General features: G+C 40.6%; 1 protein-coding gene across 6 annotated transcripts in view; it reads right to left on the bottom strand.

Annotated features, from left to right (window-relative positions):
* The window catches only part of GRIA2 (glutamate ionotropic receptor AMPA type subunit 2), a 78,096-nt gene that overhangs the window by 19,196 nt on the left and 40,834 nt on the right, over positions 1 to 18,066 (bottom strand). For all 6 annotated transcript variants that reach the window (XR_014223230.1, XM_082237199.1, XM_082237201.1 and 3 more), the window contains exons 3-6: positions 17,083 to 17,322; positions 10,712 to 10,908; positions 7,925 to 7,978; positions 6,889 to 7,050 (exon numbers count right to left, since the gene is read on the bottom strand). Coding sequence is in view for 5 of the 6 variants with exons in the window: in XM_082237199.1 (XP_082093325.1) it covers positions 6,889 to 7,050; positions 7,925 to 7,978; positions 10,712 to 10,908; positions 17,083 to 17,322 (653 nt within the window). In the remaining variant the exon portion in view is untranslated. The remainder of the gene's footprint in view (positions 1 to 6,888; positions 7,051 to 7,924; positions 7,979 to 10,711; positions 10,909 to 17,082; positions 17,323 to 18,066) is intronic.

The raw sequence follows: 18,066 nt of genomic DNA, 5'->3' as shown, positions 1-18,066 counted from the left end.
TTGATCTTAAGCTCCTGGTTCAGGCATCATGGCAGCAAATGCCTTTTCCTTGTATAAACTTGTTCCTTGTCATTTTCAGGCTACCAGACTCCTGTCACTGCATCAACTTCCACTAGTATTGGAAGCCAGCAGTAGCATGAATGGTGAACATCTGTTTATCCTTTCACCTTAAACAGAAAGGACGTGGGTCAGAAGACTCCTATGGATGAGATGATACATTTCAGGTTAAATGTATCCCATGGTGAAAAAATTTCCCCACTTGAGTATCTATCTTAGACACCCCCACAGAGGGGTGAACTATCTACTTTGAACAACTTCCTTTTCTCTCCAGAAAAGCAAAGCCGGCACTGTAACGCAATGGGGTGTTTGTGTGCTCAGAAGCATTTATGGCTGCCATCTGCCCTTCTCTCTTGATCACGTATTCACTGATCATGTATGGAGTACAGTATAGATCAAAATTTTCCAAATTTAATCTTTTGCTGGAATGATTTAGCGTTGCTTGCTCGGAGACTAGTCAGTAACTAAATTATGCTAGAGCACACCGCTGAGATAGGCAATTTCTCCTGCTGCTACTGTAATCACTTATATGCGCCCTGAAATGACTGCAGTCTTGAGGCAAATATAAAATGGTTTATGACGCGTACTCCTAGCTAGTATTAATTACAAAACAGTAGGGTGGTTTATTTTCTAGGCCTGTGACCTTTATACAAAGTTAAGTATATGGATGTAATATTTTCATCCCTGTATACACTGATTAATGATTCAAGAACAAAGTGTCAGTATTAAAAAGTGTAGCACAAGGCTCTAGATTTATCTTGCGGTTGCTCTTTCCTATCATTTCCTAATTGCCCAAGTAGATCTCGTAGTGTTTTATCCAATTTTCTCAAAACCCTAAATGCATCTGCATAGAAATAGAATATTAGCAGAGCTGCAAAAGTAGAAGATGCTCTTGCCCAGTCCCCTGAACTAAGGTTCAACATACTGGTTCGTCTGTGTCTTTTAATAAAATTGAGCTGTTTCTAGCCTTCTTGCCAAGTAGTGGCTCATGTCATTCTCCCAAGTGTTCTGTGATGCAACAGCAGACGTGGTCGTAGGTGTGGTGATGCCACCACACTTCCTAAGCTGCTGTCAAAGCTTGTGGCTTTAAATTGTGTTTTTGAAAAGAAGGAGAAAGGTCACACTTTAAACACATAACCCACTTCTCCCAAATCATTTCGTGCACATCATAGCTCAATGGCAGAACATTATAGAATGGATAGGACTCTTATCACTGAACTACATTTTGGCTGGTTACATTCCAGCTATGCAAAAGCCCAAAGTTTGTATACACACACAAACCACACAGACCACACACCCTCTCCACCCAGGGAAGCAAGAGACATGTTCACAGTTCACAGACCCATTCCAGCCAGGCAAAAGCAATCAAGGAGAAGGATTGGTGTGGTCTGTAGAAAGTCCCAAGGGCCACATAGAGAGGCCTGAAGGACCACATGCTCAAAACAGATTTGCACTAGCATTTGCTTCAACCTAAGTATGGGCATGCATCTAAGAAGGAGCATATAAATTAAAGGCATTGGAAATTACAGCCCCTGCTTGGGGCAGGGAGGGGTAGAGCAATCTCAGCATCACTTCAGGGGTGTGTGGGGTGGACACAGGGGGAATGTAACACAGCCCAGGGGAGGATATGGAAGAGATTGACTGGCTATCCACTCCCACAGGTGCCACTGTCTGCACAGTCCTGGACAGGCGTTGAAGGGTGGGTATTTGCTACTGCAGTCATTTCCAGGCTCTGCTGCAAGCACCAAAGTGGGAAGAGAAATAAGACCATGGGATGGGCCAAGGCAGCTTTACCACTTAGGGAACATGTGTCTGATCAGGCTGTGTAAGTCCTATGCCTGATCAGGAGAAATCCTCCCTGCCCGCCTTGTCCTGCTCTATTAATATAGTCAGTTTCACAACCCAAAACAAAACAAACAGCAGTGGGGAGGTTGAGTTCAAATTGTTCCAGAAGAGAAAATAATTAATTAAGGAGTTTAAGATCATACAAAATGTTGCCAGACACCCACTGGGAGCAAAGATGAGAAGCCAGACAATTCCCCCACATCTTTCCAAGAATTTGATTCCCTGAAATACCCAGCTTCCAAACTTTATTTGCCCTTCCTCATTGCAGAACCAATCCCTTCCTCATTTTCAAACACACTTTCCATCTTTTTCTGGCTGGCCAAGTCCAAACTCAAATCCCACTTCTTTCATTCCAAAACTCACACAGATAGCAAATTAAATATTTGGAAGAAAGTTTTCAAATGCATCAGGACACTGCAGGTGTGTTGCTTTACTCTGAGAAGTGGCATCCGAAAAACCATTACACTGACGTTGATGTCGTACCTAAGTAACATTTGGTCATGATTGTAAAATGGAGGGCAGCACAACCTTTCCACAGATGTAAAAGTCAAAGATGGGGCAAGGGGGGGACAAACAGATCTGATACCACTTCCATCAATAAGCATAATATTATCATACTGCTAGTTTACATGGCATGTCCAGAGGAAGAAAAAGGCAATAACTGGGGAGGGGAGGCATAAAACTAGTCTGAGAAATTCTGGAGAAAAGAGTCAGAAGTAGTGGCCTTATTAAAAGTGTGAATGAGCCTTGTCTGCATTCCTAAGAGGCAAGAAGTAGCAATACTGGTAAAAAGCATCAATGGAAGGAAAGAAGGGAAAGGATATGATGTCCCAATCATCTTCCCCTCTCTAACTTTTTCTTAAAGCATTTTACAGGCAATTCTTTAAAATTTATTTTGCTTGTCTCAGAGGAAGCTGAACCATCCCTGCTTCCCTTTCTGCCTCTGACATATTCTTTTGATTGAAGAGTGTTCTAAATCACACATGCTGACAAAATAAATGCTACCTTACATCCTACCTTAAATAAATGCTGCCTTCAGGTAACCTTAAGACTGCAGTAGAGCAAAAAGAAAAAAACCAACAGCAACCTGAAGCAACCATGCACTATAACAAAATTGCTTTTAAATTAATGTAAACTGCTTGGAACATCTGGTTCCCACCATGATTACTGTTAGGCTGTGTTAAAAATGCCTCCACTGAAACAGAAATCTATTGACAAGCAGAGAGCTGAAGTTCTCCATTTTAACAGCTCGCCTTATTTCAAAGGAGATGACATTCTGGCAACTGGCTTTTCAGTCACATTATCCAGGAAAATAAGTGCTTTACTTGTGCTGCCTTATCTCTTATATTCAGAGACAGAAAATCTGTGGTTGACTCAGAAGGATATCGTAGCTCACTGTACAACAAAGGTGGCAGACGCACCTCTGTGTGAGAGGGAATTCTACAACTTATACAATTCTATAATTAATCTATAATTATCTGTGGCCTCCTTGTGTGGGTGGAGTTTTTAAATCCTGCCTTTTAAAAATAGCTTTGTCTTTAAGATTTTTGTTTTCTTTTATGCCAGTTTTAAAGAACGAGTCTGTTTATATAGTGCAACTTGCTTTGAGTTACCTTGCAAAGAAGAGCAACCAATACAGTTAATAAATAACAACAACAACATAGGGGCTGCCACAGAAAATGCCATTTCCTGGCTCACTCCCCCAGCCCCCCACACTCTGAGGGTGGTAGCATTACCAAGAGGGCAACCTCTGCTGAGAGGGTCTGTAGGGAAGAACTTGGTCTTTCAGACTTTTTGGGCTTTAGTAATCAAAGGGAATACTTTGGCCACCTCATGAGAAGAGAAGACTCCCTGGAAAAGACCCTGATGTTGGGAAAGATGGAGGGCACAAGGAGAAGGGGACGACAGAGAATGAGATGGTTGGACAGTGTTCTTGAAGCTACCAGCATGAGTCTGATCAAACTGCGGGAGGCAGTGGAGGACAGGAGTGCCTGGCGTGCTCTGGTCCATGGGGTCACGAAGAGTCGGACACGACTAAACGACTAAACAACAACAATCAAAGGGAGCCCAAACTATGCTGTAGTAGTAAAGCGATGTGCCATCATATGGTGACTTGCACCATCACTGGTTCATTCTGTTCAGGCCACTTACCAATCTCTCTGCATAGGCACAGCAGAAGATTGTGCAAACTGGGACCTGTGAGATGGCAGACTGAAAATCAATGGACCCCCCCCTCTCTCTCGTCTACAACAATAGAAATAAATTACTATAGTGCAAGGGACAGAATCTGCAGGACTTTTATTCCTTTCCCCACCAATGTTTTAAGAAATCAAAGGGGGTGGTGGTTTGAATCCTGAAAAATATGTTAGAAACAAACTCTGAAGATTGTTCTAAATAAATAAACAATGCTCCCTTTAAAATGCATTTTTTGAGGGTGTGAATTGGGCTGGAAATGTCTCTTTCCATTTAGTACTATATCTCACATCCTTGTGTTGTAATATGACATACTGATTTATGTCAGTCATATTTTATTGCTTATCATGCTCACAACAGAAAGTGGCCTTGTGTGTTTCCTTGTGGAAATGTACTGAAGGGGAACTGGAGGCAACTTGAGGACAAGTAGTGATTGCTATCAAACGACGAGTCTGAATTGCAAAATATTTCTGGAGCTGTACTTTGGTACTGGGGTGAGGCTGTCATATTTCTGCTTCTCTGTACACACATTATATTTAATGCACATTCAAAGCACATTTCTCCCCTCAAAGAATTCTGGGAACTGTAGTGTGTTATGGGTTGCTGGTAACTGTAATTCTGTGAGGCGTAAACTGCAGTGCCCAGAATTCTTTTGGTGATGAAATAAGGTATAGTTTTTACTGAGCTTTAGTAACTTGGGATATCAAGGTGGAACAAGTCGTGCTCTGAGTAGACTTGCTGTTCGAATTGAGGCAGATAACCACCTGGTCAACCTGGTTATGGAACAGATTTCCTAAGACTTCTTGTCTGATTTGATCTTTGTGGTCTTTTCAGCTTCAGGTGAATACCTTTGTGGCCACCAAAGCTTTTAAAATAACTCCTGCAGTCTGGGCACCTCAGGTTTTTAATATCTTTTTCAACTTTGGGGTATGATGTGTTTTGGGGTTGGGTTTTTTAAAACTGTATTTATGCCATTTATGATGTTGGAGTTTTATTTTTAATTTTGTATTGCAATGGCTTTTAAAATTAATTTATTTGTTGTAAGCTGCCCAGAGATCTCTGTGCTTTGGAGCAACATAGAAACATCATAAATAAATAAGCAGTCTCCGTTGCTAGCATTTCATAAATATGCTCTGCACTCCTTTTCTTTCTTTCTTTCTTTTTAAATGATATTTATTACTTTTCGAACAGTTTCAACACAACACTACAAACAAAAAAAGAAAAAGAAAAAGAAGAACAATACAAATACAATACAAAAACCCTGCATACAAAACAAAACAAAAACAAACAAAAACAATTTAAAAACACCTCAAACATTTTCAATATCTTATTTTTCATTCGCTTATTTCCAACGACCTCCTCTCATCTCCCTTTTTGTATTCCACTTCTATTAATTGTTTCAGCAGTTCCTTTCCATCTTCCTCTGTTTTCTATCCTATAATTATCTTAACACATTCTTGCCTTATTTTTTCCTTTAATTTTCTGTTAATCTATTTATACTTAATTCCTTATAACATTTCTACTAAAGCTCTGCACTCCTTTTCATCCAAGTTCTGTGTTGAAGTTGCCCCAGTTTACATAAACTGAATTAAATATGCACATTGGAAATATTTTTCTATTTTTGTAGGAAAATGAACCTACTTCCCAGAACCAATTTTGAGTCAATAATTTTGAATGTTCTGCCGAAGGTGGGAGGAGGAAAAAAGAAGAAGGTTATGGAAACTGCTTCTGGAAAGACAATGCCTAATTAAAACAGCGGGGCTGAGTGGGGAAGAAAAAGAGCCATACAGAATGCCAAAACTTTCATCCTCTTGTCACAAACAGCTTTCAGAATCTACAGCTCTTCCAACAACTCTAAACAAATAATGTTTAGAGGCCCCTCCTCTTATGTAAGGCTCTTCCATACAGCAGAGGCTGCCAAATGTGGAGGGATGGGAAAGTAGGACTTGCCAGGTGAGGCAGAGCTACAGCAATAGCCTTTCACAACCGGTGTCACTGCAGCTTACGAGAAGCAGGAGGGGGAAGGCAACTGGGAAATGCAACAGCTACGTACCTGCCTTTAAGCTACCAGCATAAGCCATGCAGCACACTGGCGATGGAATTCAATAAACGAATATTCTATCGAACACATGCGGAATATGAAAATTTAAAAGCAGCACCAGGCGAGAAGCACCACAACTAATATCTAACCACCACAGCTCATACTGTCTTTCTCTTTTTCCTTTCCCCTTTAATCACTACATCTTTGTCGCAGTGTTGAGGTTCTTCTATTTTAAGTCACAGATATGACATATTAGTGCATACCTTCCCTTGGGCCATTAAACCACCTCAGTCTGAAACATGGATATAAAATTAAATTCTATCGAATTCTGATTCAGTCAAGACTGGGGGTGTCATTCGCATCACAGAAAGTAATGAACCTGCTTTAGGACATTAGCAAGGAAGACTATTTTCATCAATGACTTCTATTATGAAGAAGTTATTGCTTTTATTTCATATGAATTCTGGGCACGGTAGTTAATTTTTCACAGAAATGTGACACAACCACTGCTATCCTTTGACTCTGCCACATGGGATAGTTGTTCATGCAACTGATGAAGTGAGCACTAGTCTGTGAGAGCTAATGCCTCATCAAAATTATTAGTCTTCAATCTTCCACAGGTTTATCATTTTTTTTCTAGAATAGATTCACAAAGCTGTTCTTCCAGAATTCATTATTAGTGTGACAACTACAACAACGAACACTTCTTTCCCACAGTATACCCTAGTCCAAGTGTATTAGCAAAAGCGTACCTTGATTGTACTAGTATGTGCTCCTGGATATTCTTTTTCTTCCAATGTTGACCAGCGCTGTATAAATTTTGACACCAGGGGATCATCATAGTCCACTATCTGAAAACCTGATACATTGGCTCCTCCAAACTGTATTTTTGATAAGTCTCCATCAGTAAATCCCTAGGCATTGAACACATTGGTCAGTTGGCCAGTTATTCAACTTTTCTGTCATATTTTAGTAAGAAAAACATTAACACTAAAAGGTTCACATACACATTTGACTCGTAAAACTTTTCCTCATGTAAGGGTTTCTTCTCTTTCCAACAAAAATTACTGCAGACTTCCAAGAGTTAATTGGCTGTCTGCCTTGTCATTCACCTTTAAGAGCTCAGGGAAATAGAGACTATGTCATTCAGGGAATGCATTGGTCTTCAGGAGTAGACTTTTGTAAGGAAGAACTGCTGCGAGAAGGAAGCACCTGTAGTCTATGCATGTTCAGAAGGCCCTTTGCATCATATTTTTTGACTGTCAGAAGTAACAGTAACCTTATTGATCCCTTTATGATTTAACAGTAAGCCATAAAAAAAGAACAAGAGGGTCTTGGGCTCATGGTACCTTCTCTGACATAACCACTCAATGCACAAATGTCATGGGAAAGGGCAGCATCATGCATCATGTCAGAAATAGGACCAACAGGCATATTCCTGATCCCTGATATCCATGTGTAATAAACACATGGAAAATAATAGGCTACAGTAAATGGGTTAGAAGAGGAATATGAGAAGAGATGGGTGAGTAAGAGGAATGGGCAAGGCAGAGTGGGAAAACTGGCTTGTTAGATAGGGGGATGATCATTTCACGCAATTCTGAAATGATCCATGGTTACCTCTTCTACTTCAAATTATTGAACAGCTCTATAAGATGTTTTCCAGACAGCAATCTAATCTGTTGATGAACTATATCATATGAAATTACCCCAAAACCAGACAAACAAACAAACCCCACTTTCATATCTGGGAGCTAAATTGTGGTTATTAGTATTAAATTAACTTACCAAATTTGCAATGATGTAGTGGTATCCATTTACATGCTTGCCAATTGTAATAACCTGCAAGAGAAATATATAATTTATCTGATTAGGGAAATGTCACATATACTAGAAGAAACACTTCATAAAATAATGTGGGATTAATTATGGATTACACTGGAAAAGATATGGTTCTGGGCTGAATCTTTTGAAGGCTTTGTGGAGAGCATTTCTGGGGTGGGGAAACCCAACACAATCTCAAATAAGGCAGGACATATTACGAATTCCAAATATATATATGTATATATATATTGCTTGTTTTCAATAAGGCCTGTGCTTTCCTTAGTCACTGTACAAGGTGGCTGTGGGATCTTTACTGTTGTTAATGCAGTGTTAATCACAATTAACAGCATCAGTGCAAAACTCTCAGCATGCCAGGTTCCAATTGGACAAAACTTTCTAAAATGTCCAGCCAGCCTCCTCCCCACAAGGCCTATTCTCAGGGTTCGTATGAATGCTGAAGAGAACACCTCTTCAATTCACGAGGTGATGAATGGCCCTGCAAAACTGGGAGCAATTCTGGCCCAGTCCTAAAAATAATTGAAAGTAAAAGTATCTGTATGTAACTCCTATACATGTATACACCTGCTGAGTTTAATGGGGTTTACTCCAATGTGAGTATAAAATGGCAGCCGATACCCAAAGAACTATCCAGTGAAGACTAAGGATGCTCAGCGGCCTTGTTGAGGGTCAGTGAATTGGCCTGACTGAGCTCCTTACTTATATTACCCCTGGGAGAGAGCAAGCCTGACCCAGGGGGGTGGATCTACTATGAAACAAATGAAGCTTAAGCTTCAGGGCCCCGAATCCCAGAGGGTCCCAGAAGCGACTTTAGTCCACGTTGCTTAAAACAATTAGGTCTGGTAGACCCAATTTGAGCCACACAGCTCAAACGGATTAATTTTTTGTTGTATATATCTCAACAATCCCAAAGTTTGAAAGCCAAAAGCACAAATGTTGTAAAGGTAGAGTGTCATGGTACAGCAATTTGAAGCAAAATCTGAGGTGTAGTACTGGTACTTAATTTTAAAAAAATAATAATATTATGCTGATCTGTCATAGAACAACCCCCTTGAAGAAGATGACTGTGGTTATCCAGACCTTGTTGCTAGTTGTGAAGGAGCCCCCATGATAGTTCAAGCTTCAGGGCCCCCAAAATGTAGGACTGCCACTGACCTATAGGGTGCCTGACTGACCAGTAGAAAAGCAGTCCTGGCACTGGGCCAGGATACAATGAAACATTTTGGTCACATTGACAGTATACATTTAAAGCACATTTAAAACACATGGCTTCCTCCAAATAATCCTGGGAGCTGTAGTTTGTTAAGGGTGACGGGAATTTTTCAGGATTCTTCATGGGGGAGTAATGTGTTATAACTATATGGTGTGGGTGTGACATTGCAATTCCCACATGTATGCTATATTATTTGTATATGGTGCTAACACAAGGGCTGGCCATTTTATATCTGTCTTAGAATCACAGAACTGTAGCATTGGAAAGGACCCTGAGGATCATCTGGTCCAACCCCCAGCAACACAGGAATATGCAGCTGTCCCATACGGGGATTCAACCTGCAACCTGGGCGTTATCAGCACCACACTCTAACCAACTGAGCTTTGAAATCTCTTCTGTGCCCTGTGTTACAGAAGCATTATTGCACCATTCACAGACTCAAAAAGAGGATGAGCCAACTGCAAGCCTTCCCTAGGGAAAAAAACACAGCTACTGTTATGGAAGAAGTACAACCTGTTCTGCAATCAGCTAAAGAACTTGGGGTCTGTCCCCCCCCCCCGATTTAGTCCTATAAATGTCAACGGAGCTAAACAGGCTACACTCCAAGTACTTCAAGTTAACTAGGTAGTATAGATCAGACTGGGTATCTTTTAATTTACCATTGATCAAACCAAGGCCTCCACGTTTCATTTCAGGTATCATCCTTTTAATCTTCTCTGATGGTCAGAAGTACATAATAGGAGTCTTATAGAGGACTTCATTTGATGAAGTGCCAAAATGAAAAGGTCTTGCTTTGAGAAATGATGGAAGCAAGGCATTCTACCTAAAGCCTTCAGCCCACAGATTCACTTTCCACTCCAGCTCAAAAGCATTTCAATCTGCTCAGCTCCAGGTGAGTAACAGAGCAATTCTAATGCCAGCCAGGTAGAAGTGGAAAGCGACAGAGTGGGGCAGCCACTGCTGCATCTACAGCCCCATCACTCACAGCACAGAGAAGCTAAAACCCTCCTTCACACCAGCCTGTCTCTGGTGTAATAATTGGACCTAGACTGGGCTCAATGCCAGCAGGTGATGGCAGTGGGGCCAGTTTATAACCAGCAGAGTCCAGGCCAGCTAAGCCCTTCCTGCTCTCTGCCCCTGGCAGAACAGCCAAGGATCGAAAGCCAAGGGTGGGAATCAGCAATTTCCTCCTATCCAGGTGTAAGCAAAAGCACCGTGTGCTCATACATGGACCCTTTGGATCCAAGTTACTGTGAAAATGAGAACTGTGCATTAAACACCGAGAGCATTTATTAACCACAATAGAAATTTGATTTTTTAAAAAATCTGATGAACTGGATTTTCTGCTCCACGCATCAGCGTTATCAGAATGCTCTTGTCATTGCCAAAGTATGCAAAAAAGAATGCAATTTTATTACCAACGCTGGATCCAACACAAATAAATTGTGATGATAAATCATGATGGGAGCATTTCATATACACTTACACTGTTAGGCATTAAAAAATAGAGGGGAGCAAACCTGGTCTACAATGTCGTTGACTTTATCCCGTTCACAGTCGAGAATGACTCGCCTTTCTCTTTTTACCTCCAGATCCCGAAACAATGAGCGGTATGTTTCATCTTTTCTGTCATTATTAATGTTGCCCACATTTATAGCAGTCACTTGCCATTTCTTTTCAGCTGCAGTGTCCAGTACAGCTTGTAGTGTCGACAAACCTGGCAAGATAGAAAAAAACAATAAAGACTCAACTCCAGATGCATGGCTCTTTGGTTAATTTATTTCTAGGATAGCTCAACAACTAGCTCAGCAAACCAGAATTCCCATATTTTTTTTTTTAAAAAATGAACCAATGGCCATAACTTTCTTGGATCCCTAGGAATTTCTGTGCAGTGAAGATGTGAGCTCCTATAACAACATCCATTTGTTTGCACTACAGGTTCATTTTGGAAGAGATTTTATCATTTTATCATTTCTGGGAAGAAGAGTTTCTATGCTACCATTGGGCATCATCTCTTGAAAAAGGGCCTGTCAGGAGAAAAAATAATACAGCTACACCAGCTGAATCAATAACTAAATGCTACTGAGTTGTTTTTTTTGCTTTTGGGCTTGAGAGACAAGACATTTAAAGCCTTCTCTTTAAGTTCTGTAAGACTAGTAATAGCTTCTAGAACGTCTAGTAGGCTGGGGAAGAGGACTCATCATCGCTGCTCCTCCCAGCACTTTCTCTGGGAGGTGGGGGGGCAACTGCAAATTGGTTACAAGATCCCACCCCTTCTGAACTGCATTTTTTTAAAAAATTTATGTGAACTTCCTAATGATCCCTATAATTAAATTTGGCTTTTGTTCCAGCTGCTGCACACTGGGTCAACATCTGCATTGAGCTACTATGACCCGAAGGTTTTGTTACTAGTCCATCATTACCAGTTCAGATCCCAGACCCTAGTCCAACACTCTAGCCTCTTGCTTTTGCAGACCCTCCAAGCGTCCCTATTTTCCAGGGACATCCCTGATTTAGAGAAGCCGTCCCAGTTTCTGATTTGATTCTGAAAGGTCCTGCTTTTCCTTAGGACATTCCTATTTTCATTGGAAAAATGTTGGACGGTGTGGTAGGATGCCCCTATTTTCACTGGGGTTATCTGACCCCCCCCAAGCTGTCTGAAGGCAATCCTGCAGATGGAAGCTTTTTTAAATATTTTAAATGTTTACTATTTTATTGTCTTTTTAACATATGTTGGAAGCTGCCCAGAGAGGCTGGGGAAACCCAGTAAGATGTGTGGGGTATAAATTATCATTATGGAATGGGACATCCCTATTTTTATCAGAGAAATGTTGGAGGGTATGCTTTTGCCATCAGTTTCTATGTGCAGGCAGAGTTGAGTGGCTGCTCAGCCCCACCCTAATCTCCCCCTTGCTCCTTTTAAACTTTTTCTTGTGTGTTCTATGTTACACAATCCCTGATTACCTACAATACATAGAAAAAGAAAAGGCCATGGATCAAAATGCTGAAAAAACAAAAACCCAGCCTATCCTGCAGTGCAGCTACAGTTTTAGAGAGCAGAAGTATTGCAAAGTTACCTTTGAAGAAGCTAGCAAATTGTTCCGCTTGTTAAACACTATAGAAAATGTCAAAAGGCCCAATGTAATCGAACAAGTTAATTACTTCTGGAGTGTGGAGAGGACCTCCTAAGGTTTTTAAAAATTCCTTGTACGGTATATGGTTCCTGCTACTACTGCACATGTCCATGTTGACACTATACAGTGGTGCCTCGCAAGACGAAAAGAATCCGTTCTGTGATTCTCTTCGTCTAGCGGTTTTTTCGTCTTGCGAAGCAAGCCCATTGGCGGATTAGCGGATTAGCGCTATTAGCGGCTATTAGCGGCTTTTAGTGGCTTATCTGCTGATCGGATCAGCTGATAAGCGGCTTAGCGGCTTAGAAAAAAAGGGGGGGGAACCAGCAGGAACTCGCAAGACATTGTCGTCTTGTGAAGCAAGCTCATAGGAAATTCGTTTTGCGAAGCACCTCCAAAACGGAAAACTCTTTCGTCTAGCGAGTTTTCCGTCTTGCGAGGCATTCGTCTTGCGGGGCACCACTGTATTATCCAAAGCGGTGGATTGAGGGGAACAGGGAATCTAATATAACGAGCCTCCTTTCTAATATGTTAAATGTTGAGCTCCTAATTTGGAACAAGGGAAAACACTCCTGAACTTCAAGTGCCCATAATGAGACTGCCTGGTGAGGACAGTAATCTGTCAAAGGGGTTGAGGAAATGATGTGAAATGTCAGAGTGATGTTTTATTTCCATAAATAAATAAATAACCAGAAGACTCAATTGTATCGTGGAATCTCTAAAATCCTACTTTTCCATCAGAGGTCCTGACTACTATCCCCAGCTGCTAAAGATAAGAGAAAATGGACAGGAAGGAATCTATAGAAAAGTTAATGTTTAGTACAGAAACATGACTGACAGCTTAACAGGTAGTTATGGACCTAAAAATGGGCAAAATTTGCAAAAATGGGACCAAAGTCTGAGCTTTTACATTTTGAAAAGTTTCCAGGTCTCAAGGTTTTGAAATGTCTGTAAACATCCAAACATGGACCACAAATAAAGGTTTAAGTAAGTACACTGAAACATTATAGGGATGTGTTCAAGGTGCTTTCTTACATGCCAAATAGCTTCTCTCCTAAAAACACTATTTTGAGTAAGGAATACATCTGGAATCTGACTAAAATAAACCTTTAACAAAAATTATATCCCACTTATTTTTCCAGAGACTCAAGGTATTTAAAAAAGAGTAATAAAAACAAAGTAAAACAAGTACAATCCCTTAAAAAAGACAACATATTTACAGTTACATTAATGAGTTAACAATGCCAACCTGGTTAACAAATTCCAGCAGTACAAAAATAATCATATTTAGACAAAGTCTTTGTTTTTACAAAGCCAGGCTTTACCAAGCATCTGAATCAATGAAATTCATTTGCCAAGAACCCTTGGTTCATCCCCAAAATTTCAAAAATTATCTCTGCTTGCACCCTGTTGCACCTTCTCTGTTTATTCTGCAGAAGTTTATCTTCCATTTGCTCCTTTTCCTTTGTCTCCTATTAGATAGGTCCCTTAAAAGTAATTATTGCCAATTAAAAATTTTCAGCTGTCTGATTCTTAAAATATTTGTGTCTCTTCAGTTCTAACACCTTTAACAGGTAAATCCAGCATTTCTGGTTTGTCCCAGTTAATAAGATTTATTTTCTTCTAGGAGGCTGAAAACAAGAGACATAAGTTTCTGGCACTTGTACAAGCCTTTTTAGTGTGACAGCAGGCCAAAATGTGTGTCAAGGGCCCTTTAAAAGTGTCTTACGGCTTGGCAAAGCTCTTTAATGAGGCAATGAAGCATTTTGGGAATTGTAGTTCCCAAAGGTGAGCTTGCAAAATAAACAGGGGCATAAACTTCCTCCCTCCCACAAGGCAGCTGCTTGTGTGTGTGTGAATGCAAAAAGGGGCTATATGAGCGGAACTAGACATTACAAGCAAACTGATGCAATTCAACCCATGGGCTCCTTTAAGAAACCAAAAAAACAACAACCCCAAACCAGAACACCAACTTCGAAGGAGGTGACATGAAGCTGAAAAGTGTACATGTATGCCCCTCTTGACACTTTTCCATTCTCAAACTCCTCTAAGCAGTTTCCCTCAACTATAGCCTTCCAGATGTGTGTCTGTAATAGGGGCAAGCAGCTGTGTTGGGGAGGGAGGGAGCAGACTAAAAATCTTGCAAAGAAAGATTTCTATCTCCCTCCCCCCCTTTCACACACACACACACACACACACACACACACAGAGAGAGAGAGAGAGAGAGAGAGAGAGAGATCTTTCTTCACACAGCATTTTTTTTTGCAAGATTTTTAGTGTGGGAAAAGACAATTTGAATTAGACCCAGCTTGCACTTGTGCATAATGTTTCATTCAGCCCTAAATAAAGACGATGCTTGTAAAATGGCTTTCAGGGATATTTACAGGAAGAAGGCAGACAATAGAGACTAGTTAAATGTCACTTTGCAGTGTTGCAAGCAAGCCTATCAAGATAAGAACTTTGCAGGATAAGAACTTTCACTTCCCTATGCCTCAGTTTCCACAACAGAAAAATAATATGTGGGCAACAGAACAAATCCAAGCCATAACTCGCTGCTGCTTCTGCAGTGGTTTAATGTCACAATATTGTCAAAAACAATTCCTCTTAAATGGTCTTGTAAGGGGAATGGCTTTATTTCTGCAGAATCATTAGTGGCCTGTGCAATCTATGGTTAGAAGGCTCTCGTAAACACCAAAAGACCCTGAACACTTTTGTATGAGAAAGTCAAAAGTTTCCCCAAGAGGGTGAACTGTTAATGCTCATGGTATTTTCTCTAAATATATGCAAATTTAAATTTGCTAGTTGATTAACTTTGATTCAAATCTTTAAAAATAGATCTGAATAGTATAAAAGAAATAAATAACTCACTCACCTACTTAGTGCTGTTTAAGACTGGCTACATTTTAGGACACCACACCAGTTGCAATACATCCCATTCCCATTACATTGTTGTTGTTTAGTCATTTAGTCGTGTCCGACTCTTCGTGACCCATGGACCAGAGCACACCAGGCACTCCTGTCTTCCACAGCCTCCCGTGGTTTGGTCAAACTCATGTTAGTAGCTTTGAGAACACTGTCCTAATCAGCCATCATTATTCCCCGCCTCCCTGGTCTCACTTCTCATGCTCAAGTAGAGAGTACTTCTATGTATGCATAATGGAGGACAACGCTGCCTTTCAGGGACAGCGCCTTACCCAGCACCTTACACAAGGGATCAGGACAAACAGAGGGGGCTGCTACTTGAAGGAAATCAGAAATGCTTTTATACATGAGTAATCTTTTCAGAATCTGAACTGAATGGACCTTAGCTTCAGCAAGTCAGGAATGATCATCAGATCCACACATCCTCTTCAGCCCCCAATGCTTCCAGCCTTCCCTGGTACACCAGGCTAGTTAGCTTTCCCCTAAAACCCTAATACTAATAAAACACTAGTAGTATTAAACCCTAAGATGAATAAATCTGCAATCCCCAGGTAAATTGAAATGCAGATTCTTAATCTTAAGCCACAGGATAGCAAGATGAAAATACATATCCAAACTGGCTCTATATGTGACACTGCCATTCCTTGGCAAACAATGCCTGCCTTCCTCACAAGGCACAACTTGGTCTTTTCCTGTGTAAAGCACATAATAGGTATAAACATGGTCTCTACCCCCAGTCTAGTGCCATGTTCTAGAGGTGCAAGTGCAGTGGGTGGCTTGGGGCAACAGGCGAGGGAATGGTTGGATGGATAAGTCATAACCTGTGAAAGGTACCTACACAAGGAGAACTGCAGTAAGAGGTCCACTTGAGCTGGGCAAGGCTTTTCACCTTGATACTGCCTACAAACATTGAACAGGGGTATCTGACTTTGCAAGTGTCCCGACCTGACACCTCTAACTGCAACACAGCAGGAAAGGGGAATGAGAAACTTTAACAGCAGAATATTGCACACTCCCCCCCTTTTGCCTAGGTTCCCCCTCAGACCCGCCCCCAGGCATCGTTTAATAACATTTTTCTGCCATTAAAAATGCTCTTAGAGCGAGGGAGTTGCAGTGAACTTTCTTCATTTAAGAAAACACTGTCACAGCTTTCCACAGGGATAACTACAAATAAAATTCAATAAGGTTCCAGCTAGTAATATTTTCCATCTTGGTATAGATCGGCGGATGATATGCACCGGGAGCCTACATGACAACTGACCCAGTTTCCCTAGGGAAATTCATACTGTGAAAACCATTACTTTTAAGTGAAAGTCGTCTATTACTCTCAAAGGACCGGTTCTAACATAATATTTTCCTCTGCAGGAGTCCTTTTGAAATGACTTGTAGAGATGCACCCATTGATTTATTTATTTTTCCAGGAAGAAAGAAAAAAGACGCATAAGCAATGTTTTAGATCCAGAAGGCAGTTCAGTCTGCTACTTACCATATTACAGCAGTCACCTTTTCTCCTTAAGCACCCAAGGCCAGAACTTACAAAACTGTTCTGTTCTGAAGAGTGTATCTGAAGAAGTGTGCATGCACATGAAAGCTCATACCAAGAACTATGGTATCTGAAGAAGTGTGCATGCACACGAAAGCTCATACCAAGAACTAACTTAGTTGGTCTTTAAGGTGCTACTGGAAGGATTTTTTTTATTTTGACTATGGCAGACCAACACGGCTACCTATCTACTACTGTTCTGTTCTGTTATACTTGGCACTCTCGGGCTCCTACATCATTTCAGTTAGGTTTGTGGTTCAAAACTAATTTCCATAAGTTATGAAGAACACCTTACCTCTGTCACTGTCATAGAGATATGCAAACTTGGTCCACTGGTAATATTCAATCAAGCTCAGAAGTGCTCCCTTGAGGTCTGGCCTCATCTGGATGACAAACGGGTGTGTTCCATCTGTTGGGAAGCTGGGTGTGATGAAGGAGACATGAAGTGTTCCACAAAATGATGTGATGGTATTTACAGACTTCTTGTCATAAAATCCAAAAATAGCAAAGACTCCTCTTGAAAACTGGGAGCAAACTAGGAGAAAGAAGCAAAAAGAAAACGTTTCAGAACGTGCAACTGATCTGCATTTTTTTAAAATAGAAAAATGTACAATTGCCCCCACACCTAAAAAGAAGACATTTAAGACAAAACATTGGGAGAATGGTTGTATTTATTAACATTACAAAATCAGATGAACAGCAAGCCAGATATACCAGATCAACCAAATTCAGAATGTAAGGGCAGGTGAGAAGGCATTGGCTGAGACTGATCAGCAATTTTGCCAAGAAACTGAAGCTATTCAAACAAATCCCTGTAAGACGTTTCCTCTTTATATCCCCAAATACTTCCATGTTTTCTTCAGCGTCATCCTGATTAATGCCACACGTATATGGCATCTGTATAATATGTGCATGACATCAATAAGGGTGGCAATGATGCTTAGGAAAGATCAAGAAGTTCAGCTCCAGGTAACCAAAGAGAACTGTTGTCTAAGCAGACATGAAACTGAAAGGCATGCATTTGTGAAGCTTGCAACTTCATCAAAGACATCAGAAAAACTGAAATTTCAGTTAACATTCCTTACTCTACTTACCCTACATAATCTAATTTGCCCTTGATAGTGAAGTTTGTTTGATGATGATCATCTACCTGGAAAAACATTTGACATATTTTGCCCACATTGCTGCTTATTATTGTAGCACACTTCTAATTTAAATGTGTGCTATTCATTTTAAACTATCTTTAGAAGTGGCTTGTGAAATGGTTTGATGGGTGACT

Source organism: Podarcis vaucheri (genome assembly GCF_965113315.1).
Source record: "Podarcis vaucheri genome assembly, chromosome: 9".
In the NCBI taxonomy this organism is placed as follows: Eukaryota; Metazoa; Chordata; class Lepidosauria; order Squamata; family Lacertidae; genus Podarcis; species Podarcis vaucheri.
This window is presented reverse-complemented; position numbering and strand designations above follow the sequence as displayed.